We start from the raw sequence: 27,697 nt of genomic DNA, 5'->3' as shown, positions 1-27,697 counted from the left end.
CCCCACCACCTAGCCTCGCACCACATCTCAACAACAGCATGTTACATTAATATCAACACATCACATGAACATTACTCCTCAACATCAACACTTTATCCAAACATCTTCACGCTGCCTCAACATCCACAGCTCACCTGTACTTAACAACATCTGTACCTCATCTCATCACCTACACCTCACATCTATACCTCACCTCATCACCTGCACCTAAACATCTGTACCTCGCATAATTTACACCTCATAACACCTGTACCTCACCACATCACCTGCACCTCACATCATCCGTACCTCACCTCATTAACTGCACCTTATAGCATCTGTAATTCACCTCATCACCTGCACCTCACATCTGTACGTCATCTCATCACCTGCACCTCACAACATCTGCATCTCACCTCATCACCTGCACCTCACAACATCTGTACCTCATCTCATTACCTGCACCTCAACATCTGTACCTCATCTCATCATCTGATCTCACAATCTTTGTATCACACCTCATAACCAACTCCTTCCAACATGTTAACCTCCGTGGCCCCATCTACATCTTTCTTCGACGAAGCAAACAAAGCAACGTCGCTTGAATGAGCATGCTGGGTATGAGATTTTAATATTCTAATATTTTAATATTATTAGTGTTACCAGTAGCTGGTAATAAAAACTAGTGACGCAGTGCATGTACATAAAATTTACGCGTATGCAAAAAGAATACTCAACTAGTTAATTAAAACTCAGCGGGATTGCTGAAATTACATTTTTGCTACCAATTGGGTATCCGTGGTTGAATCACAGACAGGAAACAGCGAAAGTCATCTTCCACGTTGAACAGATTACACTGTTTCAGTGTGATGATCAATAACGTGGAAAAACCGCTTCGCAGATATAGGTAGACTAGAATGGCAGAAGCACGTGTGGAGAGCCATTTTGTTGATATTAGAGTAGCGACCCATTGCCAATCAAAACTCCATCTACCACTATTAGCTGATAAATATTTTAAACTCTGGCACTCTGGAATGAGGGTGAAGCCTTATTCAATTTTATTATGAAATAATATAGTTCAAATTACCCCCTCCCTAAAAAAATGAATAAATAAATAAAAATACTGGAAGTAGGACTCTGGTGGAGCCTTAACCAATATATCTTTCCAATATTCAGCCGGTGAATAATAAAAAATAATGGGTAAGGTGTAACACTACACTTCTATGACTACGCCATTCGCACTGTAATAGCAAATGCTGTTGTTGCTACTAGTCTGAGGCAGTAGTCCCTCACTCAGGTTATATCCAAACCTATTCAGTACAAAGTTACGGGTGCAAATAAGCTTTTATTAAACACACTTGTCTTGTAAGAGAATTTATTTAGATTCAGGAGCCAGTGAGGAGCAGAGTGTGGCAACACTATTCTTGGCTGGAATCCAGAAGAGGAGATCCGTGAGTCACTAAGGCGTTATTTAAACCGATGAGTGAATTCTAGCCGAGGTAACACAGCAGTCAAGAAAAGTAAGTGTTCCTCAGGAGGAGTTAAAACGGAGGAACGAAAAGATTGTCTCTTATCTCTCTCGGAAAATATTTTTGTTTTCTTCACTTCTAACACACTCAAGCAGCCTGCACTCGAGGGGGGTGTCAACTCACGCCAGGTAGTGTTCATTTCAAAGTTGTGGTCTTGGATTTTTTACCATATTACTGTTTAAACAATGTAAGGATCTTTCAACGAATATACAATACAAACCATGTATAAATATTTCTTTTTCTATGTTCAAATATGATGTCGACATACATGCATGCATAATGTAGAGGAAATTTACCGAACATGCCTCTTCGTCCTTTTCATTATATTAATCTATTTCTAACGAAATGGGTCGGGATCAAACTTATTCCGGTAACTCGATTTTTTTTCGGAAAATAGAGAAGTGACAATTCTACGGATCACTTTAAGACTCCCACTGATAACGTCAGGATGGTTAATCTTCAAAAGGTTAAGTTTTGGGAGGTTAATTTTCAGTTGAGTATTAAGGTCCACAGTGGCCTACTCTCGTCTCAAAGATTTTGCCACACTATCCATTCTGTTATTGAATCACATCATATCTCAAATATTGGAGCCTCCCACAGGCTTAGTGTGTGTTTGTATTTGTTACCTATTATATCTTGGTGAACAAGCTATCAAAACCCACATATGAAATGAATATCGATTACAGAAAATATTACCTTGAAAATGTCCATAAAATCCTCGGGTAAAGAATGGGCAGGACATCTATCCTTGTTGAATCTAGGTGTTACATACGAACTGGGATAGTGGATTTAATATACGTCTCTGTCTTCTTTCTATATTTGTTCTCTCTGTTTCGTTAATCTCTTTCTCCTGGTTCATAGTGTCGTCTTCATTCTCTCCTTGGATTACTTCTCTTCCTCGGTTTCACTGTTTTTACCTTAACTTAATCCATATCATTTTTAGTTCACTTTCGTAGAACAGCAAGAGCTTATCTTGTATCCCGGCAGTGGCGTTGCTTTTACTTAATGTTTTCCTTCAAGTGTTTATTGTTTGAATAGGAGAGTTGTCTTGCTCCCCAACACTTCTTGTTTTTCTCCCTCTCGCTCACTGAGTCCGTCTGGGTACAAACGGGTAATCTTCTCTGTCCCTCCTTTCTGTTGCTTTTATTTCTCCTTTCGCACAATTTATCTCTTCCTTTAATATTTTCTCTTTCTCGCTCTATTCTGTCGTTTGTCTTAAGGAGGATAAAATTATTCGATATCGTGAAATCATGAGCTATTTTACAACACAATTTATATATAACGTAAATTTTATGAAGGATGAATTGCTGGGTGGCATACGGTTACCAATCATAGCTTAGCACTCATAAGTCATCTCAGATCAACTGGAGATTAGACACCAGTTTATTTCCTCTTAAGATTAACCACCCTAACAATAAACTACCCCAGACATCAATATGGAGGCTAATCTTCAGCTTAAGAATAACTATGTTGATGTTATAACTTCATGAAAATTAATGCATGTATGGAAAATTTAATACTTAATGAAGGAGTCATTCACTATTTTAACATAATCATACTTTATCTGAATAAGGTTAGAAGACATTGGATGGGCTAAATTAGAATAGGTTAGGATAGGTTAAGTTAGGTTAGGTTGGTCTTAACGAGATCCTGGAGAATCACGTTAAAGTGGTCTCGAATATTTCGGCGGTTCGCTTTGACAGGATCGGAGAGAACTAGGAGGGGTATTAATCTCACACTGACACTTTCTCCTCTAAACACATCCCTAATCTCCGGAATGAGTCCCCAAGGAACTCCTTCACTGTTATCCATTTATCCTTCACTATAAATTTCTCATAACAAATAAAAAAATAAAAAAATATAGTAGTTTCCTTTTCTACCACTGTAAATAAAAAAAAAAATCCTCATAGTTGCATTTTTCCACGCATCTTGGATTTTCAAAAATCATACATTAAGACAGTCTTTTCTCTCATCTAAAAACGTTAAAATACTTCAAGTGGTTTAGTTAAGATAATGCAAAGAGATCGTAGCTCAAAGGGGATTTAAAATAACGTTGACTCTAAGAAACAGACAAGTTCTCTTAACACCAGGCAAATATAAATAAAATTTGCAAATGTTTCAGAATGTGAACTCCGGAAAGGGTAAGGTTAATTACAATTACCTGAAGATTGATCAAGCATAAACCTATGTCTAGGTTCATGAGTCCTACCACGTTTCTGACACACATATATAAATGTATCACGTATCTGACACACATACAGCATACTGTATATGTATCAAGTATTTAACTATAATTTGCATATATCTATCACGTATTCAACTATACTTTGCATATATCTATCACACGTACCTACACAATAGCCACGTGTTTAAGTGAACAGGTGAAACATGTTCTACTATAAGTTTGTTGATATGTTAACATCTATAGTGTTCAGTAAATGTTCGGGCATCTATTGCTTTCGAGGTCCATAACTGCCAGGGTATGCATGAGTTTCTGAGACTGTATTATCTGTCACTACCACAAGTTCAATTATTACTCCAATTTCTGTAACTAGCTCAATATTTCACTACCAAATGATTGCAATAACTACAACTTCGAAGAACATCGGATCCTTTGTGGCTTAAAACAAGGCAGTAATAATGCCTCTATGCTCGAAACAAGGCTAACAAAATAATTGGGTTCATATCAATGAGTGTTGGTTACAAGACTGCCGAGGTTATCCTTAAACTATATATCGCATATGTGAGAGCTGGCTTGGATTATGAGGTTCAGATTTGGTTCACCGTACTTCAGAATGGATATCGATTACCTAGAAAGCATTCGGAGGAGGAGGACAAAGATAATCCCGAGCTTTAGTAACTTTGAGTATGGGGATCTGAATTTGCACTCCCCCGAGAGAAACCAACACAGAAAAGTTATTGTTTTTTACAATATCAGAATATAAATACGATAGATTAAATACTAATGAACTGTAGCGACTGTTCGGCTGCCCGTCCGCCAGCCAATAAGTTGCTTTGCTACAAACTGACCATGAACAGATTATACTTTCATTAAGCATAGTGAATCTGTTAACATGAATATGAGTAACATCATGTGCAAGCCCGATAATTTTGTCATTAGTAAGATTTGTAACCAGGTAAAATGTATGGGTAACTCCTTAGCGACTTGCCCATGGTGAACAGGTGCTGTCCCAAGGGACTTTATCTTACTTTCCGTTTCTGTATATACATTGGCCTTGTTATTAACTACTACTCAGTCTGTACTCACACCTGAAGTTGCGAATTACACAAAAAACCCTAGGAAGTTCGTGTTTTATTTTTCCCTTTGTGTTTATCAACATATACTGTACATGGCTCGTGCACAACTTCTTGTTTCTCTCTCGCTAAGCCACACTTTTTCTTTTTCTCCAACCAGACACTTACTTTTCCCAACCCTCTCCCTGACAGGTGGGGAGTGTGGGGAACAGGAGTTCCAGTGCCCCAACAGCCAGTGTATCCCCCTGGGCAACGTGTGCGACTCTCAGTGTGACTGTGTTGGGTGTTCAGACGAGGACTGTGGAGGACTGTACACTACAGTGTCTGGTAGGTACAGTAACTACTTCTGGTCACCCTGATGCCTCTGTACGTCACCTGCTAGAGACTGTGTGTGTGTGTGTGTGTGTGTGTGTGTGTGTGTGTGTTTGTTTTAACATTAAAAAGGCGTATGCTATGTGAACACGATAAAAAAATATATGATGCGAGTTTCCTGCTCAGTATATTTTTATTTTAATGACATAATGCTAAATACACAGGCCTGACGCACCTTGTTCAGTATTCTGAATTAAAAGTCAATTAAATTTTTAGATAACTGAATATTATCAATTAAGATAAATGATATATCTTCTCCCAGTCAGCCGGATGTGGTAAGGCTTTTGCACTGGTTGATTGGTAGACTAAGTTGGACATTTTCCTTCACCTCCATCAACACGATGCTGTTACATACCCTCTTTTAATTGTGTGAAATTAATGAGGCTGAATTAATTATTATTTTTTCTGAGTATTTAATGTCACTAACTGACAGTTGACAATTCAGGACTACTGGGACTGAATAAATACGTGACCATTATTTTAATGGTTCACGGACCAATTTTTCTTTGTTGATATTTGTGAACTGCCTTTCTATATAAGTTGCCGGGAAAATAGTACTGCCCGCAGACATACATATGTATAAAGCAGCCTACTCTATGCTGACATGAACCTCGGTGTAGTGAGGTCCAGGAATGTAAATGTCGTTTCCCGGGTGTAGAAATCGGTATCTAATGCTTCATTTAGTTCTGGTGCTGATTTCGGAACTCAAATATAAATGAAATTCAGATGAAGTCTCGCTTACCTAGAAACGCATACGAGTATATCTATTGTATATTTGCACTTTGTATTTTAGGAATTACTTTTCATTTGATGTGTGGCATCAAAGAGCAAAGCCGTGGAAAATAATGTAATACAACAAAAGTACAACAGGCCTTTTATCTATGCTGTAACAGACTCATGATTCATTCTGTTAATCCAATACAACAATGTTATTATTTTAATTATTAAAATGTTATGAACATGCATACGAAGAGCAATAATGTAGAATCAATGTACGTACAGTCAGCCAGAGATGCACCGACCCCACCCTGGATCTCGTGCTCGCAATTTTACCTGGCAATACTTGGTAAAGTAAGGCTGTATGTAAAGGTGTTTGTGATGGGTGGATCTATTTTCGGCTGTATCACTGTCAGGATAAATATTAAACAATCCAAAGGTAGAATTATCATAATAATAAACTATGACAGTTCTAAGAGGATGAATGACGCTGAATTGGTAAAGACTTAAAAGGTCATTTCATAACGGTGTAAAGGAATTCAAAGTTCCAGAAGTTCATTAAGTTAATGAAATACACAAGTCACTACCCAAAAAATCACTGATTCAAAACAAATTCCGTAAAGACTTTATATAGCAAACGTGTAGTCTGACTTCATTAGAGGTTTTAATTTTCGGTCTTCCTTAGGGAGTTATGATAAGATCATAAAATTCCGAAGGAAAACCGTATATATTCACATTCCTATAATATTTTATTTTCCTCCTATTAAATAAGTCCCCCCAAATAATATGGTTGCAACCCTCTCTTTATCCTTTACCAGTAATATTAGTGGAGTCTTCAATTAAAAGGGACAACTACACTACTAACGATGTGTTAAAAGCAAAAATTAATAAAGATACGAAATTTTGTAAAACTTTATGTATTCGCCTTTCAGTGAGGCAGGGCAAAGAATACCAGAGACAAGTAAACAACAACCTGTCAGCTGTTAAATTTACCTTTTGTCACAAGAAATAGGATCGTAAAGGTTATTAAACCTCAAATGAAATGGGGAGGTGACTGTGATGAACTGAGAAGTAACTGTACTTGATGAACTGAGGGGTGACTGTTTAGTTGAATTCAGAGTGATAGGGACTAATCCAAGTGCTTGGTGTTTGTAGCATTAACTATAGTTAAACTAATAGTGTAAATTTTGTCGATAAGTTTGCAAGTATTAGAAGATGTCACGGTAAAGTACGTCTGGTAACGTAAGGAGAAGGAGTAATCTTTTTGGTGAGGCAACTAATAACTGATACTATTATGCCAGGTGTAGCAGTGTGCAAAGTTGGAGTAGCCATCACATGCGTGGTGTCAAACTATCAACGTCAGAAGGACAGGTGTGTTGCAGCTAAATACCTCTGTGACGGACTCAACCACTGCCACAACGGGGACCAGGTGTCTGACGAAACAGGCTGTTGTAAGTATGGGAAAATAATTTGTCCATGAAACACTTGATGCCGAAACTTTGACGAGTCACCCCACCTCATATTAGTATTATATAATGACACTGAGCATCATAGTCCCACCTAGTAACTATATTGAAAATTATTTGATGGTTGTATGAAGCAGAGGTGTTTTATCACTATTTCGGCAATCGCTGCCTGAAGCAAAAAATATTATCAAAGCATCACTGAAAACTTTAATACATGTCAGGAAAATTTGTACTATGACATTTATAAATTAAAAATAAAGGAAACAAATCCTTTGAACCATATCAATTATTTTTCCCCAAAAGGAAACATAACTGGTTGAATAACATAACCTACACCGACTTAATTGTTAGCATAAATCCTAAATTGATCGAGTTAAAAACATTAGGGGGGGAATTCAGAGATGAGTCGTTGTTCTTGTGAGGAGGAGCAGGATCGCCATGGTAGTTCACAAAAGGATATTAAGATATTTTGCTCTTTGTGTATCCCGTCTGCAATTCACAAAACAGATTCTACTACATTCAGTAAATCTTGTAGTTTATTAAATTCAACTGTACCTCATTTTTGTATGAGATTAATTAAATAATTTGGAGATACATTTTATGTGTTTTATTATAAATTATACTCTTAGCTTGAAACAAGAAACATCAGCTGTTTTATATTAATTTATAACTACTTTTGTATCTTGAATATAGCAGTCAGCTTCCTTGTCTCATTTAATCCTTATTTTGTACATAATTCATGAAGAATAATTTATCAGCCAATGCTAATGAATATAAACTTATTGTCTCAAAAATTTCCTGCATATGTCTAATCAATTAAATTATCTAAAATTATTTTTTATAGTTAATAAAACTAACTAATTTATGTAATGCTCTCCACGTCGGTCGAATAAATTTGAACTAAAACAGTTACCTCCTGCCTTAACTTGTCGTTATTCGTATTTGTCTATATTCAAGTTAATTTTCCTAAATTAACATGCTATCATGTAAGTAATTTTGGTGGAACTATACTGCACAAATATACTACATATTGACACATTCTGAGTGTGGCAGAGGTCGTTTGCACGGAAGATTAGCTCCCGCCAAAAGTAAGTGGTTTCGACACTTTTTTTTCTATTCTCCATGTGTGATCTGAATTTTCTACACAAACTTATTTGTGATTTTTATTATCTTTCTGAAATCTGAAATCCATCTGAACTGTGTGATACGTATCAACAACAAGGACTAGCCTTAACTAATCTCATTATTTATATTTTGAAGACGACTTTATACACGGCACCATAATCATGTGACATAATGTACCAACTCGTCCTTCAACGGATCTGGAACTCAATTAATCTGTTCACTTATTACACTTGCTTTCATCTACTGAGGAACCTTTGCAAATTCTCATTTGAATATTAATCACTCAGAATCTTCTCTCCTTTCACTCTACAATTCTTTCCCATCGTTTCAACACAACATTTGATTCCCGAAGTAAATAAAAACTAACTTTTCTCCTTCAAATTGCTGTGCACTTCAAGGTACCAAACCTCATTAATTCTGCTCATCTCGCACCTAACTATATTTGGATTCCTTCTCAAGTCTCTTAGGCTTCATTACCCAGTTTCTCAGATGATATCCCACGACTCGATGAAATCAACTGAAACAGAGGCTTGATAAGAAACGTAAGCTAAAGACCTAATTTGTACCTCATCCCCTCAGCAGGTCCCTACGGATGTGGTATGCGGTGTTACCCTTAGTGGATTTCGTAACAAAAACAATTAGAATTAAGCTCACTGACTCCGCAACAATAACTGACGGCACTCAGTTCTGATCCAAATCCTTCAACAGCTCCCTTTCCAATTAATTATCACTCGAGCTATTATTACCTGGGGGGAAGGGCAGTGGGCAAGACAGTGTGTTTACTCTCAGAAACCACCAACCCAAATGAAAGTAACTGCATTCATTTCATAGTCAAACACTTCATCTATAACATTGCTGTTTTCATATTATGTTTGAATCATAGAACATTTATAATTGTATCAGACTGATCTTTAATTGACTAATTCTTTCATCGAGTATATGTCGATTTTTTTTGTAGCGATACTATTATCAAAATAATAAGCTGTAATCTAGTATTCTTTGAACCTTAATGAATAAATTAATATGTACAACCAACAGTACATTTACTTCGTGTAATGAGTTTTTTTTTTCAACTTCTAGCACAGGAGTGATCATTACAAGGCTAATCTCTCTCTCTCTGCAGGAATTAAATCACAGTATATACGCTGTTGTTTGAAAATTAAAAATGTTTCGAGTACTTTACAGTCCTTCAATGGCAGATAAAAAACATATGGACACATTATATATACCTAGTCAATTTACCTGTAATATTACGTATAATATGTGCAAGAGTGTGTATCGTGTATTTCTTATCTTTTGTTAATGTGCTACTTATCGTAAAGTCTTTCGTTATGGTACCTATTGAGAAAGTACTCGGAACTCGTACCCACTCACCGTGTCTGAATTACCGAGGCTTTAACATATATTGAATAGGAAAATATGGATCATGTATGTGGTAACACTATACATTTTTTCGGGATATTTACAGCGAAGGTGAGCGAGATGTGCGAGTGGGCGGGGCCAGATGGGGAGTGGTTCCCTTGTTCGGAAGGCCGCTGTATCCCCGCCAGGCTACGCTGTGACAGGAAGATGGACTGTCTCCATGGCGAGGACGAGGAAGACTGTCGTGAGTATTTTTTGGTTGTCTGTGATAGACTTGTGAGTACTAAATTTCATCTACCATACTGATTACTGTTGTTAATAGTGATGGTTTGTTAATAATGACTTATTAGTAATGGTTTAAAATACCCAAATTTAGTACTGCATTGGTGTTTGTTTAAGTTAGTGAAAAATCTTGGGAGTACCGAGTCTCTGTAAAGTTTTTGATGGTGGTGTCCGTTATTGATGACTATAATGGGTATCTGATAGTCATCTCTGTTAGTAAGAAATACAAACTCCGATGGTTGTCGAAGAAACAGCTTCAAGACTCGACTTCTCAAGGATTTACGCGTAAAATCATTTTCACAACTTGGTATTTGAAGGAATGCATAAAAGTGGCTTACTGAACTTAAAACAGTGTTAAAGGTCACTGTAATATATACTTGTACATTACACAAACTACAATACAATAACCACATCTATTCTATTTATCGCAGGGGTAAAAAAAACACAGTACCCATCTTTAATAATGCTGACGCTTGACTACTAAAACAATTGCTGCGAGATGTATTACTAACTACGCTACATTTATCCTTTAAACATGCTATCCTGTTACACTTAAGTATTACCTTAGGTGGCATGTACTTATTATAATTAGTACTCCTGACGTTACAGCGGCCCCGGAGTGTCTGGGGGGTCAGTGGCGATGTGATAGTGGACAGTGTGTTCCACCGACTGACCGATGTGACCTTCACTTTGACTGTTACGATAAGTCGGATGAGCTCTACTGCAGTGAGTTTTGGTTTATGTGTCTCTCCTTATTGTCATGTGCCTTGTGTGTCATTCCTTCAGTAATTTAAGTGTTTGTATTTCCATCATGTGCTGTTTTCCTCCTACAATTGACGCCTTCTCTATACTGTATGCTATCTGAATGCCTCATTTTATTATTTTGCTACAGTAATTGGTTCCTCGCTGCACTGGGTAACTGATATAGTAATATAACCCAATTTTGTTATTTTCAGCCCTTGACTGTTATTGTCTCCACAATGAGCTGTTTCTTTATTACTTTCGGTACTCGAGTCTTTAAGGTACAGTCACTCAAAAAAGTCCTGTCGCGAACCACGAACCCCGAGATTCAGACTCGTGAACCCGAAGCAGTTGACAATGATACATTATTCTGTCCATAAATGCTTCGGATTCAAGAGTCTGAATCTCGGGGTTCATGGTTCGTGACAAGACTTTTTTGGGTGACTGTACATAAAAGTATATAGTCATATGAGTAAATTATTGTAACAAAGAAAGTCCATCAAAATTTAGAAACTTTTCGGTTGTATGGATAGAAGGCTCGCTTCCTGCCCTATGGATCTTTGGAGGTATACCTAATTCTATAGTTGGGGGAAGTAATAGTGGTCGAGTTCATTGCCAGTTAACCCCTCTCCTTGTGTACCGATGACTTAGTAGTCACTATTTTTACCCGCACTGCCCTTAACTGGTCGCCAGGTTTATTGGACTCACTTCAGGTACTGACAACCTTTTACAAATGTGATTGCGACTTGAAATGATTAAAGACCACGTGTTAGTGGAGCAACTAGCTCAGTGAAAGTTGAGGTATCATCATGAAGAAAACAAGGAAATTGGAACAATAAAAGTGATTGCATTGTCAATTAGGAATTTTTACAGGAATAGATCACCAGAAACGGCAACATCACTACAGTCAATTAGTGCTGACACGTCACAAACGACTGTTATTAATCCAGACAATCATTGTGATGGACCTGTTATGAACAGTACATATCGTGCAATTCTCTTGTGTCGGCCATTCTAGCAATGCACTAGACAAAAAGTTGAATCATAATAAAATGTCCATTAAAGAAAATTTGCATTTATATTAATATTTTGCGCACATTTTCGAGGTATAATAAGAAGGTAGACTGTTTTTGTAAAGTTAATGGGTTATTATCAACAGCCACACACCAGCCACTTCCTAGAAAGTCCTGGTTTACAACTTAACTCAATTCATTTATGATTACACACACACAAGGACATATAAACATATGGTAAGAAATTGCATGATTATTATGAACGAACAATGGAGCTCAGTAAATAAAATGAATTACATTTAATTTTTTTTTTTGCTGGAATACCGTTGAGACATGATCCTTCTTATGACATTGTTTCTCTCATACTGTTGATCATGAACTGAAGACTAAGATTCAGTATCCGGTTTCAGACGAATAGATGGTGTTCAGTCCGAGTGCAGCTAGGTTGGGTGCGGATGGTTCAAGACAAAAGTGGTGGCTTTTCTCGGATATGCCTGGCCTTTACAGAATAAAACTTTTGGAATTTAACTAATATTTATTTAGTTAAATTATCCTGAGACGAGAGCTTTGAGTTCCTAGCGTTACGGTAGAAGTACTGATGTTTGCCTGCCTAGAATTAAGGTTATGAAGTCTAAAGTCCACACTTTCTCTGTTGCGGTGCTGAGAGGAGTTGAATCTGACCCGATGGTCTTCGTGATGTCTTGTGAAGCCGATATCAAATATGAATTAATATAACAATGAGTGTCTATCCTCAGCAGCAAAACTCTCTTCAGTCTTCTGTCTCCTTTACGGTATATTCATGCTAATGAGTATCTTTATGATATGTAGGTGAAGGAACAATTTTTAAATTTAATCACCATTAGGTCCAAGACACACAATTGTCTCTTAGAAAAAGGAGTCGATATCAAGACTTGGTAGCTTTCGCTTATTAGAGAACCAAGATGTCTACTAGGACGAATGGGTATCCAATTAACTATCGACAAATTACTGTTATTCTTTACACTCAGTAGCTAAATGTAACGCATTGCCTGTCACTATGCTAAGAGCTCGAGTCTACGAGTAGGAGGTTAAATTATGTTTTACAGATGTACGAACTCATTGCAACTACTGAGGTGCTTGGTGCTAGAGCTGATAGCATTAGGGACCCAAGAAGACTAAAAGGACGAATGGGTATTCGAGTCTCTCGTGAATATGCGAGCTCATTAATTGAATTTGGTGGATCACACCTCCGCTACCCACTTACACACCCGGGATACTTAAGCTTGAATGACTATTTTAGACACTATCTTCTATGGCTTGTATACATATAATGTAGAGATAAAACAGTCACACACACATTTGTCGACTTATGAGACTTATGATAATTCATATTAACCTCGGCAGATGATCACCAGTGCAGCCCAGGTCACGTTAAGTGTCATACGGGTCAGTGTTTACGTCAGGATTTCTGGTGTGATCACATCCCTGACTGTCCTGACAAGTCCGACGAGCTCTACTGTGGTGAGTATTAATTTTTTTAATGACATAATATCTACCGTCTAGGTCTCGCTGTAATATTGTGTGATCGATGAGCACTATAAAGTTACGTGAGAACAGCTTTATTGGGTTTAAGTGCTGCCAAGTGTGTTTGGTAATCTGTACTCCTAGAAGTACATCGTTTCCCTTTTCCCTGCGTGATTTTATCAAGATTTATCTTATCCACGTTTTCATTGTGGATCTACATGAAAAAAATCAAAGAACAAAAACTATCACATTGGATGGAAAGGACTTTTTCTTTTACTTTCCCTCATTTTCTATTATATATATATATATATATATATATATATATATATATATATATATATATATATATATATATATATATATATATATATATATATATATATATATATATATATATATATATATAGAGAGAGAGAGAGAGAGAGAGAGAGAGAGAGAGAGAGAGAGAGAGAGAGAGTAAAAAAAAGTCGTTTCCATCCAATGTGATAGTTTTTGTTCTTTGATTACCAAAACGTTATCATTGTTATCTCCACCCTACCCGTTATAAACCGATAAAAACAGTTTTATGTCCAGGAAAGTCAGATATTCATGTACTTAAAATATTTTATAGGTATATAATTATTTCAGTATCAAAACTGTCATGTATGCATCAGGTCTTGCAGAGTAGTGTCTAAAATTTTCGCTGAACAAACATCAGGCTAGTAACCAAGCTGAGCGTCTATTTCGAGGTTGAACTAGTCTAAAAATCAACTCTCACACTTTTGTTATTGTTGGTAATTTTCATATAATGGGGTAAAAAAATAGCAGAATTTGGGGAAAAGTCATCAGTAATAATACATTGAAATGTGTCTGTAACTATTCCTCTTAAGAATAACTTCAGCAGATTTCAGGTAAAATAATGATAATATTATTCTGAGAGAAAATTCATCCACTCAGGGAAAAACAGCACTTGAAACTTGATCATGACAACTACGATAAGTTCAATTCTGTGAAAAGCGGACAGCGGTTCATTGTTCTGTACATATATTCAGCATTTTTTAATTGCATTCATGTAAGTGCGGTATATCTTTTCACTCACTCCTCATTACATCGCTCATACCCATGTGTGTGTGTGGGTGATGTCATGCTGCACACGTGTAGTCCGGCAGCTTGATAACGTGAAACTGACGGTCAAAAGATGACAATAACCCGATTCCCCTTTTTTATAGCATGACTTTTTATTTGTTCGTTTTTCTCTTACAAAGGGAGGGGAAGTTGAAGAGCTCTATGTAAATCCAGTAAGAGAGGAAGCCATCGGGCTGGTGTTGAGGGGAGAGGCCAGCATGATGGTGTTGAGGGGAGAGGCCAGCATGATGGTGTTGGAGGACGAGTTCATCTTACTGTTGTTGGAGAAGGGGCAAATCATGGTGATGACGAGAGTGGAAACACCATACTGGTATTGGATGGGGCAGGACACCCTACTGGAGTTGGAGCAGTCGACCACTAAGAGGGGATATATCACTATTCTGGTGTATGAATGGTGTTCACTAACCTGGTGTTGACAGGGGAAGGGACCATGCCGGCTCAGGAGGTAGAGAGAACAAGAAGAGTGTTGAAAGGAAAGACCACCATTCAGGAGTAGGAGGGAGAGCCACCATAATATTATGTGATTCATTAACATACAATTATTTTAAGTATGATGGAGGTCTTCTGTGCCCATGTTAATGAATGTCCGTTATTATTGAATTTTAGTAATTGAAGTTTTATAATGTAGTAATTAAAGACCTTTGGTCTAACAAGTCATTTCACGAAAAAAAGATGACGAGAAATTATAAAAGTTGGAGATATAGTATAAATGAATGTACACAAATTATACCATTAATAAAAAACGCTAACTGTTCAACTGTAATTACTTTATGTTCTACAGCATCAGATAATGCCAGGCTTACTCAGTTTGTTGATACTCTTTTGTCATTATCGGCATACACGTTAACAGCCTAAACTTATATTGTATGATCAATCTGCTACAGTATAAGAGATATCAAAATCAAATAAAACGATTGTATCTGTTCTAGCAGTAAACCTGCTTGTTAAGAATACAAACATATTGCCTCAGAACAGGCTGAAATGGTTTTTTTTCCAAGTACTTACACATACACAGCACAACCATCAGTGGATTACCATGATTGCAGTGATAAGTTTGTCAACATGTGATAATGCAACTTGTGTTTACATGTAAAATTGACAGTAAATGAGATCAACTCTTTCATAGATAGCGCATAATGCATATTTACTTTATTTAATTTAAGCAGACTGTTAAATGTTGTAATTTCAAAATATACAAACAAACTTGTATTTGCAGTGCGTGTACTTAGTTTGTTTTATTCACATTATTTTTTTTTTGACTGAGAAAACAAATACATACAGAAGAATGAAGGACCCTGGCATAAAAGAACTATCAAGAGGATCATGTATTCATTAGTCAAGTTCTATCATCTGGACCCCCCCTCCCCCACCCATCAAAACAAAGGAGGATCATGCAGATATCTTACAGGTTATTTTGAACGTTCTGAGCAATGCTATCGAAACTGTAGAAACCCGAAAAGAAGCATAAATTCCGTTTTGGCTTATATTTTATATGTGCATTGCCGATAGCATGATAAACCTTCCTCCAACTTTCAGTGAATAGAATGAGAGATGTTTATTTCGATGCCCCGTATGCATGGACTAGATCCCAGTCCATTACTCACGCCACCCTGGGTGATGCACTTCATACTACTATGGCTAATGTTGACATATTTTTTATCTTTACAGAGGACGAGAGCTCGGAGTGTGAACCGCTTGGATTTTTGTGTGCTAGTCACGGTCAGTGTATACCAGCAGAGGAACGGTGTATTGTGTTCCGCGAGCGACACCACGGCTGTGCTGACGGCTCCCACCTACTGAACTGCAGTAAGTTCTCGTCGACCGTATAAATCATTAGAAATACCAGAAGTGTCCATATAACTCCTAAACATAGATTAGGTACGAGGGGACTCCTCCTAGCAACTGGTCTGTTGTCTCGGAGGGAAATGGCAGTAACAGTAATCTGTTATGCTCTTGAGGAAGGACAATGTCTATCAAACGTGAAAAAAAACAAAATAGTCGGTTATTGAACAATAGTGTTAAAAATAGTCAGGGCACTTCCCCGGGGGATAACAATAATTCTTGGGAAAGGACACAAATATTAATATAAATCCTCGGAAGGTTATTAACAGTGTTGACATCCTTCCTGGAAGACAGCAATAATAATAATTTATAATCTCCCTAGGGTGAAGTTACATTTGCCTTAAGTCATTGGAGACAAGTAATGATAATGTTATCTCCCTCTCCCACGGAGTGATAGCACTGATCTGTTAGCCTCCCATTTCTCCCCTCGGTGGAAAGGTAAAAATAATGATAAAGTATCCTTTTACCCTCCTCTATTGATGAAATGGTGATCGTACTGGTCTTCTACCTCTTCAATTGTAAAGTAATAATACTGGTCGCCTCTCCCTCGGCAAAAAGCAGATAATTAAGTCAATAAATAGGCAGCGCCGCAGGCACGCTGACTGCCTTATATATACCAGCCAGATGGTGCTAGTAGTGGCCCATCTAGTGCAGGAGATTCAAAGATGAGAGCTACTTTAAATATTTTTTTTTAAGCAAATGTCCCTTTTCCTCAAGTTACTTGTTTTTCAAACCTATACATCAACATTTGGTCAATGCTTGGAAATGAATTTGAAATACTTGTGCAGAAAAAGGAGAAAACGTTCAATATATCGGCGACAGCGAGCAACTGAACCTGGAGGGTGTAATATTTAATGAATTTAATTTGTAAGTTAAGTTTTGTGGGTTTAAATTATTATTGTAAATGGGTATTGTATTTTTTTCTTGTGATTATCAATAATTTAGATATATAAACTGTTTTATTCATGTTTATTTAAATATCATGGAAATTAATTTGACCTGGTGAACAGAGAAAGGATAATGGGGATGAACTGAGAGGTGGAGGAGGTTAAGAGAGAGAGAGAGAGAGAGAGAGAGATATGGCTTGTTTATGGTTGAGGGAGGTGGGGTTTGTCTGTGGTCAACCACCCCCCACCAAAGGGTAACCGATTTGAGGGGAGGATGAGTGGAGAGGGAGACACGATGATAACTAGTGGGAGGGGGGGGAGGGTAGGAGTAACATGTAATAACTGAGACACTCGGGGAAACGGGTGATAGGTGTGTTGTCACTCAGGACTCAATGTATCACTGAATAACACCAAAGACAAGGATGACAATGTTTTACTCAACACCAAAAGGCGGGAATTTCTAACACTTCTTAAAGGTTCTTTGTTTATTGAACACCTTCTATTGACATTGACAATTAAACTTCAAAACAATAAACCTATTTTCCTAGCTAGTTAAAGAGGAGTTAAGTAAATCATAATGCATTTCGTGAAACGGATAAAACCTTAAGTGTCACAGCAGATGAATTACTGGCCATCATAAAAATGTCCAAAGATGCAGCAGCAGGCGAAGACAATATACCAATGAGCATCATTAAGAAAGTAGCCCACTTATTACTACCTGTTCTCCTACACATTTGTAACTCCTCCTTCACTAGTGGTGTCCTTCCTGATAAACTGAAAATTGCTACCCGGCATATAAAAAAATCTGGGGACAAAGGTCTCTTCAAGTCCTCCCAGCCTTGAGTAAGATCCGGGAAAAGCTAGCATGTAATAGACTAAATTCCTTCTGCAATGCCAATAACATCTTTACAAACTCCCAGTTTGGATTTAGAGCTAGAAGGTCGACTGAGAGTGCTCTGCTATCCTTTACTAATGGCAATTTAAATTCCTTTGATGACAGTCAGTTCACAATCGGTATATTCTTGGACCTCTCTAAATCCTTCGATACTGTCGACCATACCATCCTCCTTTCAAAGCTTGAACATTACGGAGTTAGGGGCCTGTCCCACAATTGGTTTACCTCATATCTGTCCAACAGGATGCAGTATGTCTGCTATAATACTCACCAATCTGACTCCTCGCCAGTTTTGTATGGCGTCCCTCAAGGATCCATTCTCGGTCCCCAACTTATTTTTTTACATAAACGACATAGTCCACGCCAGCTCACTCATAAAATACGACTTATTTGCAGACGATAGTAATCTCTATGCCAGCAACTCAGACCTCTATTCCTTGATGAGAACTTTGACACTGAATTAACTAAAGTCGGGACCTGGGTAATACGTAATAAACTGACCTTAAACCTTGAGAAAACCCACTACACGCTCTTTCACAGAAGGAAAAACTTACCCCCGGACTTGGACCCCCTGTACCTTGGTAATACAGTCCTCAAACGCGAACAAAATACTAAATTTCTCGGAGATATTGTTGATGAGAAACTTAACTGGAGAAACCACATACAAGCCATTCACAGTAAAGTCAATAAACAGTGCGGTATCGTGTATCACACTCGACAGTCACTCACTCTCACAGCAATGAAAGAAATCTATCATGATCTTGTTTACCAACACCTGATACGCTGTCACACACTATGGGGGGCCTCTGGCTCTTCAAAAACACAATCTCTGGTTACTGTACAAAAGAGAGTTGTACGGACAATGACCTGCTTCAAAAAAACAGATCACACAAACGAAAAATTTGCTACATTGAAAATTTTAAAATTCGAAGATATTAACACCTATTGCTGTGTCCTCTTTGTTTACAAATCTATCAATCACTTGCTTAACAATAATTATTTCCAGTTCCGAAATAATCAGAGATACAACTTAAGGCACCCAGAGCTACTAAGACCACCCCCTATGCGCTCCTCTCAGTTCCAGACCTCCATACAATATCATGGTGTGAAGGTGTGGAACAACTTACCCCCACCCATACGAGCAAAGACTACGCTCCCTTCCTTTAAATCATCTCTTAAAAAATATCTATTGTCTAAGTATTAATATTTCTTGTAACACCTACTATATTTACAGTACCTGCTTTTATTGTACCATCAAAACCGTTTTATCGGAAAATATCAAGTAAATAGATAAGTAATTTACCATTGGAATAAACATAATTGCCAACTAGACATAATCCTGACAGCTCTGTCCTCTTGTTCAACCTTATTACTGTACAACCCAGGTTGTACTGCTCCCCCATTATACTTATGTTTTCAATTCCACTGTAATTTATGTATATATAAATAAAAAAATAAAAAATTACAGAGGGATATTTTACAGTGGTGTCACGTGGCATCAATTTGGATGCTTTCAATCAAATCAGACCCTATTATTATTATTCTAAAGTTACAATTATGAATGAAATTTTCCAGTCAGTGGTATGACCCAGCTCCCTAACGTTTTTAAATAAAGCTGAATTGCCTTGGGTATATCTTGTAGCATTTCAATTTCCAGTTAACCAAGCAAATAAGTTTCTTTCTGTTTGACCACAAAACATTATAAAAACCACTACAAGGCATAGTGTATACACCAGGTTTGCCCTCATTTTTTATTTTGTGATGAAAATAATTTTTCTAACATAATTTGGAAAATGAGAACCATATTGGTTTGATTTTTGGGTGACTTATTTAACAGGGAGCTTTTGGGATAATTGTAAGGTATATTTGAAGGTTTTGGTGAAAGTGTTTATGAGTGATGAAAGATGATATACTGTAATAATTTGCTTCAGCCACACTCAACACCGCACCTAAGAAGGAACTTGGGTGTCTTAATTTTCTAAGTTGAATTTTGACTGTGCAAATTTCCTTATCCAGATAATGAGGGCTACAAATCCAGAGGATCCTCAGAAATATCCTAAAGGAACATTTATTTTCACTTGGATCGACTGGTGGCTAAAATAATGTAAATAACATCCTGAATGGTTGGGTTTTCTATAAACATTGAAACTTAATTTTCCAATATCCCCGTTAATAAAGACACCAAGGAAATGGAGTTACCACCACTTGACATTCCAGTTTGGATTTGATACTGAGGAGTAAACCAATTAACCAGTTATAGATATGATCAAAGGGCCCCATATCTGAAACAGCTCCTATCAGAGGGTTTAATCGGAGTTAGAAGGAAACTCTCAATATATTCAATATATAACGCGGCCAATACCGGGGATAAATTAGAACCCAAGATACATCCTGTTTTCTTTTTCAAAGTAATCTAATCTTGAAAAGAGAAAACATTAGATGAAAGACACAGCTTTATAAGAGCAAATATTTTCCATACTGGCGTAGGGAGTTTTTTTTAAACTTACATAATTTTGTTTCTAGAAATTATAAACATCATCTACAGAGATATTTATGGAGAGATACAACAACCAAACATAATAATTTTTCATGTTGACAGGTCAAATCTTGGAACTTAATTATTTATACAATGCTGCGAGAGTTCTGCTTGTGAATTGGAAAATCTACCTACGTAAGGGGATAGCAAACCAGTGAGCCATATAGCTATTTTACTAGAGAAGGAATCATTATTGGTATTAGTGGTACATCACCTTCATGAATTTTAGGGAGTCCACACAAATTTGGAAAGACAAAGCCTAATAGCTAAATATTTCAAAGAATTTCAGTCTCCTTGTTATTGGCCATGTTCCAAACTTCTTGTTAAATTTACCAAAACATTCTTGAGAGAGTTCTTGGTCATTTTATCAGTTGTCTCTGATTCAGGTAACACGTTAAAGAAATTCTTTATACACATATGTGGAGTAATAGATAATTAAATTTGTTCCTCCCTTAGTGACGATATGTCATTATTCTTCTTAAACTTCCACATAGCCATTTGATACCGTTTATGCAATACACTGTGATCTTTGAAGCCGTCCATTATATTTTGTATTAGAACACTTTATACGAAATAATTCACTATTATAATTGTTAGCCGCTAATCTAAAAATCTAAATCTACAATACAAGACATTATTCGTTCTGTAAAAATAAAAGCTCTTATATAAACTGGACAAATGAAAGTGGGTCTCATAGGCAAGATTGCTAGCTAGGGACATTTTTTATACAGCACAGTGTGCAATGTACCTTCGGTGCACACAAAAAAACAGTGTGACCGGAATTATAATTGAACAGCTTCACTTCTCAAACTTGTAAAGTCGGGCTCCCATTTTTAACTGGGTGTACTGGGGGTGCTCAGTAATCAAACAAGCGACCTCTAAGGCAAGAGGCGAGTGTTGCATCCAATAGTCGGCAGCACACCATAACTAGTGGCCAACAACTCTCTTTAAAAATCTAAAACATGACACAGTATATCATAGACTTTATAGTATAAACACACACACACACACACACACACACACACACACACAAGCGTGCGCACGCAATTGCGGGACCTACAACATGCAGGACCAAGATGCGATTTTTCACCACACACCAGCGTTATCAACCTGTGATCATTAGGGAAGTGGACAACTGAAATAAGTATACTTTACCTCCCTCCAAAAGTGAGACAGAAAGCTTTTGCACGTTTATTCATTTCAACCGACCGGAGCACACCCCTACAACCAGACCACCTCACCGAGTGGCCGAACATCACCCCCCCCCCCTCCCCAGCCTTCAAAAACTTCCTGGTACTCCATCGAATCATTCTTTACAGGACCGCTTTTTAGTGTAACTTATTATATAAAAAAGGCAGCACATAATTCGCTTTACCGAAAACATTTGTACATTGCAAAATGTTCTCTGTAAAGTGACTTGGGCATCACCCTATATATGAAAGCAAATAAAGGAATTTCCATATAATAATTTGATATTTGTCAGACGCAGTAACCAGTCACACTACAAACATTTTCGGTATTTATATTATACATTCAGTGAAGCCGAAAAAATCGTTAAATCAATGGAGGATGCACAATTTAATCGATATTTATAGATTAAATTGAAAATATACAGGGAAAAGGCAGTACCCCAACACAAGAGAATAGAGTCCTTTCCTTCAGCCGCAGGAGTGAGAGGGTGTCGGAATTTGAACCTAGCTGCCTCTGCTGTAATGAAATTAACGAGACCTGTTTTGTTTTCGTTTTCTAGCAAAGGAAAAGGTGTACATGTTGTTTGCACTAGATATTGGATATCCCCTATCAAATGAAAAAGGCTTGAAAGGGTGGAGAATCTCTCTATCTCGTGTGTGTGTGTGTGTGTGTGTGTTAGATAATGAGCCAAACTAGTATTATCATGGTCTGTCAGTTACATGCTGCTTCATCGCCTCACCCTGAATTTTCTTTGTTCTACAGAATCGTTGGAGTGTCCACCTGGGATGTACAAATGCCGCTCTGGCCCCTGCCTGGACGCCTCCAAGAAGTGTGACGGCAGCATTGACTGTCCCGAGACGTGGGATGACGAGGATTTCTGCCGTGAGTCTTATTCACTTATTTCTCTGTATAGGTTTCTAGCTAAACAGTGTTTGGTATCTTACCTACTCGGATTAAAGTAGTCTACGGCTCTCAAAAGACTCATTCAGAGTAATCAGATGCTTTGAAGCAACACAACGTCTAAAATGCGGGGTAGCCAGCGAACTTACCTATAAATATTTAATTTTCGAATATATGCACAGTACACCTTGGTAGGTTTGTCTCACGCAGATTTCTCACTATTCGGTCATTTATAATTATTTTTCCTTTTTTTTTAATACAAAAAAAAACAGACCAAACAGAACCGTTCGAAATTTTATCAATTACTGAAAAAAAAAGGAAAAAATATTATTCCACTGACCACAATAACACATTACTTAATTTGGGAATGGTTTCGTTAATAGTGGCCAGGATATTATAGCTTACAGAGTATAAATCATAAATCATGGTGAATAATGAATGAATAGTTAACAGTTTGAATACTAGAGAATAACCGTGGTGATGTTCCTGTGAAATACATTTAATGTAATAAAAAAATGTGATAATTACAACTATTTGTCAGGTCACATGTCATTTGACATAACTATCACAACCTAACCAATTGAGTTTATTATTACGATGATATCACGTCAGTCAGACTCTTTCCCATCATAAACACTTACGAAGTGTTTTTCAATACAAGTAAATATATCGTTTGATTTAGAAAATCTATAAATCTTTAATTTAAGACACTTATTTACATTTTGTTCAGCAGGTACATAAGATATTCTCCATCTTAAATATGTCAATATATATATTAGTAACTAGAAATTCCCTTTTAAAATTTAACGCCTTTATACATAACAAACATAACAAAGACTAAGCTGGCAATCATTTTCCTTTGTTGCAGCATTTCAGTGTTCCAGGCAGGTGCCAGAGTGTCGATGCCATCACCTCGAGGCTGACTGTTCCGGTCTCGGTCTCCAGCATTTTCCGGACATTGAGGACAATATTAACCGCTTGTAAGTATATGAGAGTCAGAGAGTGGGAGGTGGGGCACGACTAGTGATGGGAAAGGTAAAGAAGGTAGCGGAGCAAGGACAGTTAGTTGAAGGGCCAGATGTGGAAAATGGCAGAGCAGGTGAAGGAGGAACGATAAGATAGGTGTGAATAACTGGTAGGGTCTTGGAAAGGTGGGTGGCCGGACAACTTTTTTTTTCTACTGGTGGTTAATGAGGAAGGAAGGTAGTTAAACAGGTTTATAACATACTTGATCAGTAGACACCCGGTTGGAACAGGTGTTTAGACAGGTGACTACTGATGGCTAGAACAGTGGTTGGTGTTGTAGGGATAATAAGAGTTGGTTGGATAAGTGAGCATTATAAATCTGATGAACCCACAGAAACACAGATTTTATCGTATTTTGTCACTTCTCGACTTTTTTATGTTCAGATATTTTTCTTTCTCACTGAATTCACAACTCCGAGATGTTTGTTTAGCTTAAAAATATGAAACGAGGCTGTAAACTAGACTATCGAAAAGAAGCAATTAACATTCAAACAAGATTATTTTGTATAATTTTTAAACAGTTGATTTTAAAGTTGGGGCCAAAGTAGCACAACTGTACCCTGGATGTAACACGGATGTAAGTTAAATATCATATCCAGAGACAGAACTGCATACGTCAACTAATAATAGAGACATGACCAGCATGCCATAAAAAGATTTTGAAAAGTTTGGTTCCACTTTACCACAGGATGTAAATAACCAAAGTCTAGGAGATTTGTACAAGATTTTTTATAATGATACGAATCATTAATGTTGTAACCCAATGATGTGCTTGAAGTAATATTTAGGATTACGAGAAACGCCGAAATGCGGAGATGAGGAGGCAAGAGAAATACCAGGGTAGCAGACAAAGATTTTCAAATTGAAAATGGTAAAAAGAGTTAAAAGAGCACTTCAATAACAAGGTAAAATGAGAGGCTGAAAGACTCATATGATGAAAGGGATGGACATCCAAGAGTGCGAATGATGGGGAGTTCACAGGATAATTAAATGATATCATGGGAGCATCTTGTGGCTGATAGAAAAGGTGAGGATGTGTGAGGCAACAGTCATAAACCAGATAGTTATCTTGGTCTTTGTTTTGGTAAAAAATCTTACCAAAATATAGGTGTAACATTTGGTATATATATATATATATATATATATATATATATATATATATATATATATATATATATATATATATATATATATATATATATATATATATATATATATATATATATATATACGCTCCCGACAGCAGGTAATCGGGGTCTCGGTTTGGGAGTTTGGATGGCTTCAACTAAACCTCACCGGAAAATCATAGAGTACATACATTACAGGAATGTTTGCATTAGCAAGGACACACACACACACACACACACACACACACACACACACACACACACACACACACACACACACACACACACACACACAAGTACCAATTGTGATTTATTTTATGCTTCCCTTGCAGTAATTTCGCTGACAACAACTTAAATGTGACCCTCCAAGACAGACCCATCCAAGGCCACGACAGCATCGTGTACCTGTGAGTACATCTTTTAGACTTTAGAGTAACTCTCCATTAATAATATATATATATATATATATATATATATATATATATATATATATATATATATATATATATATATATATATATATATATGCCCTTGGTAAGAAAACGTTTCAGTAAAGCCCATCATCCCTCAGCACCTCTATCCACCCTCCTCCCTCTTCTCCCTCACCATCACTAATTCCATCTCTCCTCCATCAACACAACAACAATGACCATACCGCTACTCCCTCAGCTTCACTCGCCACGCCCCTCTTCCCTCATCCTCATGAACTAAATCAGTTTTCCTCCCCGGCAGCGACCTTTCGAGAAACCACATCCAACACATTATGAATGGAACATTTAAGCATCTGTGGCGCCTCCGCATCCTCATTCTGAGTGAGAACAACCTCACTAGTCTGGTGCAGGGAGCCTTTCATGGCCTTCACAACCTCAGGTCACTGTGAGTACTTTCTCTAATTGCCTCTAAAACATAAAGGCATTACAAGTTCATTCTCTTCTTACTTCCTCAGCCTAAGGATATTCAGAGTACCCCGTTGTAGTTACTTCACTGCTTCAGTATGTAATGTGGAGCTCCTTATTACAATGTTTAGAACTGTCCCAAACTTTAAACCTAAATGGTTATTATAAGATCTAAAACAATCACCATATCACATTTAGAAGGGACAAAGACGACTTCGGTAAAATATCAATACCGGTATATTCTTCGTCAACGTGTCACTCTGAAAATAACTATCAGGTGATATATTGTGCAAACTTTCGAGCAATTAATTTTCTACGATTTCCTATTATAATTGATCAAACATTCACAAAATATCATTAATAATATCTCCAATCATTTCATGCATAGTTATTAAGTTATAATTTATATTTTTTAGTTATATGGGAGTCTACAGTACCTTTTGATGGCACTGGTTAGGCTAACTAGTCATAATGTTATCTTAACATATGAAGAATCGTACACAGGAGAGACGGCAGCATGTCTGATCACTTCTGAGCAACAATTTAAATTCAGCCATGGGCTGGCAAACTTCACAGTGACAAGATTTACATAACTGTTCAGGGATTATATTGGAATGTTATGTAATCAAAGGTAAAGTCTATGTGGTTTATAACATCAGCAAAAAATATAAAATCACATGTATCAGTTGTTGTTATCTATTGCACTAAATCATCATAAGCATCACTGTATTAAATCTAACTAAAGGTAGTAAAGTTTATTTGAACGCTCATACTTCTAAAACAGGATTAAACAAGACTAGATGTAATTAATACAGTTTATATAATAAAACTGAATAAAGTAGTTGCAAGACCGAGTCTTCGTATTAATGTAACGGTAAACTGTCCTGGCTGGAGCTGTACCCCTTTAAGCGAGTTGATGAGAGCGATTAATTCTCAAATAATCATAAATGTGGTGTACGCACACTAACATTCTTGCACTTGTACCACACAGAGTCCCCCACTAATCTCTTCCCGCCTCTTATATTTATCAAATACCATTTCAGGCATCTCGGTGGTAACCAGATTGCTTCACTCAAACCACTTGCCTTCTATGGCCTGGGAGCTCTTCCAACACTGTAAGTACTATTCCTAACGTAAAGTTTGTGTTAATCCTCATTTTTTTTCATGTAACAGTTGACTAAACTGCAAAAAGCTGTAACTGTCATAGCACAGACAAAAACATCGTAGTAATAGGAAGAAGACACACGGAGAGTGTGAAGATTACTGATATTCCCTCAACAACGACGCTTACCAAGATAGGATCATTAGTCCCCCAAGCAGTCATTGATATTTCCAATAGCCTAGATGCTTACACCTTGTTTAGTTTCCACACTGTTGGTGTTCTCCGGATGTTTTTTATTTATTTTGTTTCTTGGAGGGGAGGGTGAAGGAGTTTCCAGACAACTTTGCCGCCGATTTCTGGTTTGATGCCCAGACAATTTATTTTTTCCCAGAGCCCATAACTAATAGCGACCTAACACTTTACATGTTTTTAGCTACATAAAGCATGATGTTAATGAAATTATAATATACGAATTTAATGCAAATATGAAAAGTTTTACAAGATAATGTTCCTCTGACGAATAAAATTTAACTTTTTATTGGCTTGTACAGTCTCGTTCAAAATTTTTCGAACACTGCTGGAGACAGCTGGCAACTCAAGGCCAGCATAATATAATACGAAACAACAAAGCCCAACCATTAAATTAAGCAACGGGTAACGAAGTAACCAATCACCGATCACTTTTACATTTATTCATAATTTTTACTACGTACTTTAATAAACCAACGGCTTTGAGTTGCCAGCTGTCTCCAGCAGTATTCGAAGAATCTTGAACGAGACTGTACATTACTCAATCTTTGGATATTGTTCAAATTGATGCAAACCA

General features: G+C 37.1%; 1 protein-coding gene across 1 annotated transcript in view; it reads left to right on the top strand.

The window, feature by feature from the left end:
• Positions 1 to 27,697, top strand: part of LOC121854215 (G-protein coupled receptor GRL101-like) — a 121,192-nt gene that overhangs the window by 83,738 nt on the left and 9,757 nt on the right. Inside the window, exons 7-17 of the mRNA XM_042348722.1 lie at positions 4,956 to 5,090; positions 7,154 to 7,303; positions 9,912 to 10,049; positions 10,697 to 10,813; positions 13,225 to 13,341; positions 16,138 to 16,275; positions 22,583 to 22,702; positions 23,589 to 23,700; positions 25,206 to 25,280; positions 25,606 to 25,749; positions 26,813 to 26,884. Of these exons, the coding sequence (XP_042204656.1) occupies positions 4,956 to 5,090; positions 7,154 to 7,303; positions 9,912 to 10,049; positions 10,697 to 10,813; positions 13,225 to 13,341; positions 16,138 to 16,275; positions 22,583 to 22,702; positions 23,589 to 23,700; positions 25,206 to 25,280; positions 25,606 to 25,749; positions 26,813 to 26,884 (1,318 nt within the window). The remainder of the gene's footprint in view (positions 1 to 4,955; positions 5,091 to 7,153; positions 7,304 to 9,911; positions 10,050 to 10,696; positions 10,814 to 13,224; positions 13,342 to 16,137; positions 16,276 to 22,582; positions 22,703 to 23,588; positions 23,701 to 25,205; positions 25,281 to 25,605; positions 25,750 to 26,812; positions 26,885 to 27,697) is intronic.

The sequence above is a fragment of the Homarus americanus genome, unplaced genomic scaffold, assembly GCF_018991925.1.
Source record: "Homarus americanus isolate GMGI-L3 unplaced genomic scaffold, GMGI_Hamer_2.0 scaffold56910, whole genome shotgun sequence".
Lineage (NCBI taxonomy): Eukaryota > Metazoa > Arthropoda > Malacostraca > Decapoda > Nephropidae > Homarus > Homarus americanus.
This window is presented reverse-complemented; position numbering and strand designations above follow the sequence as displayed.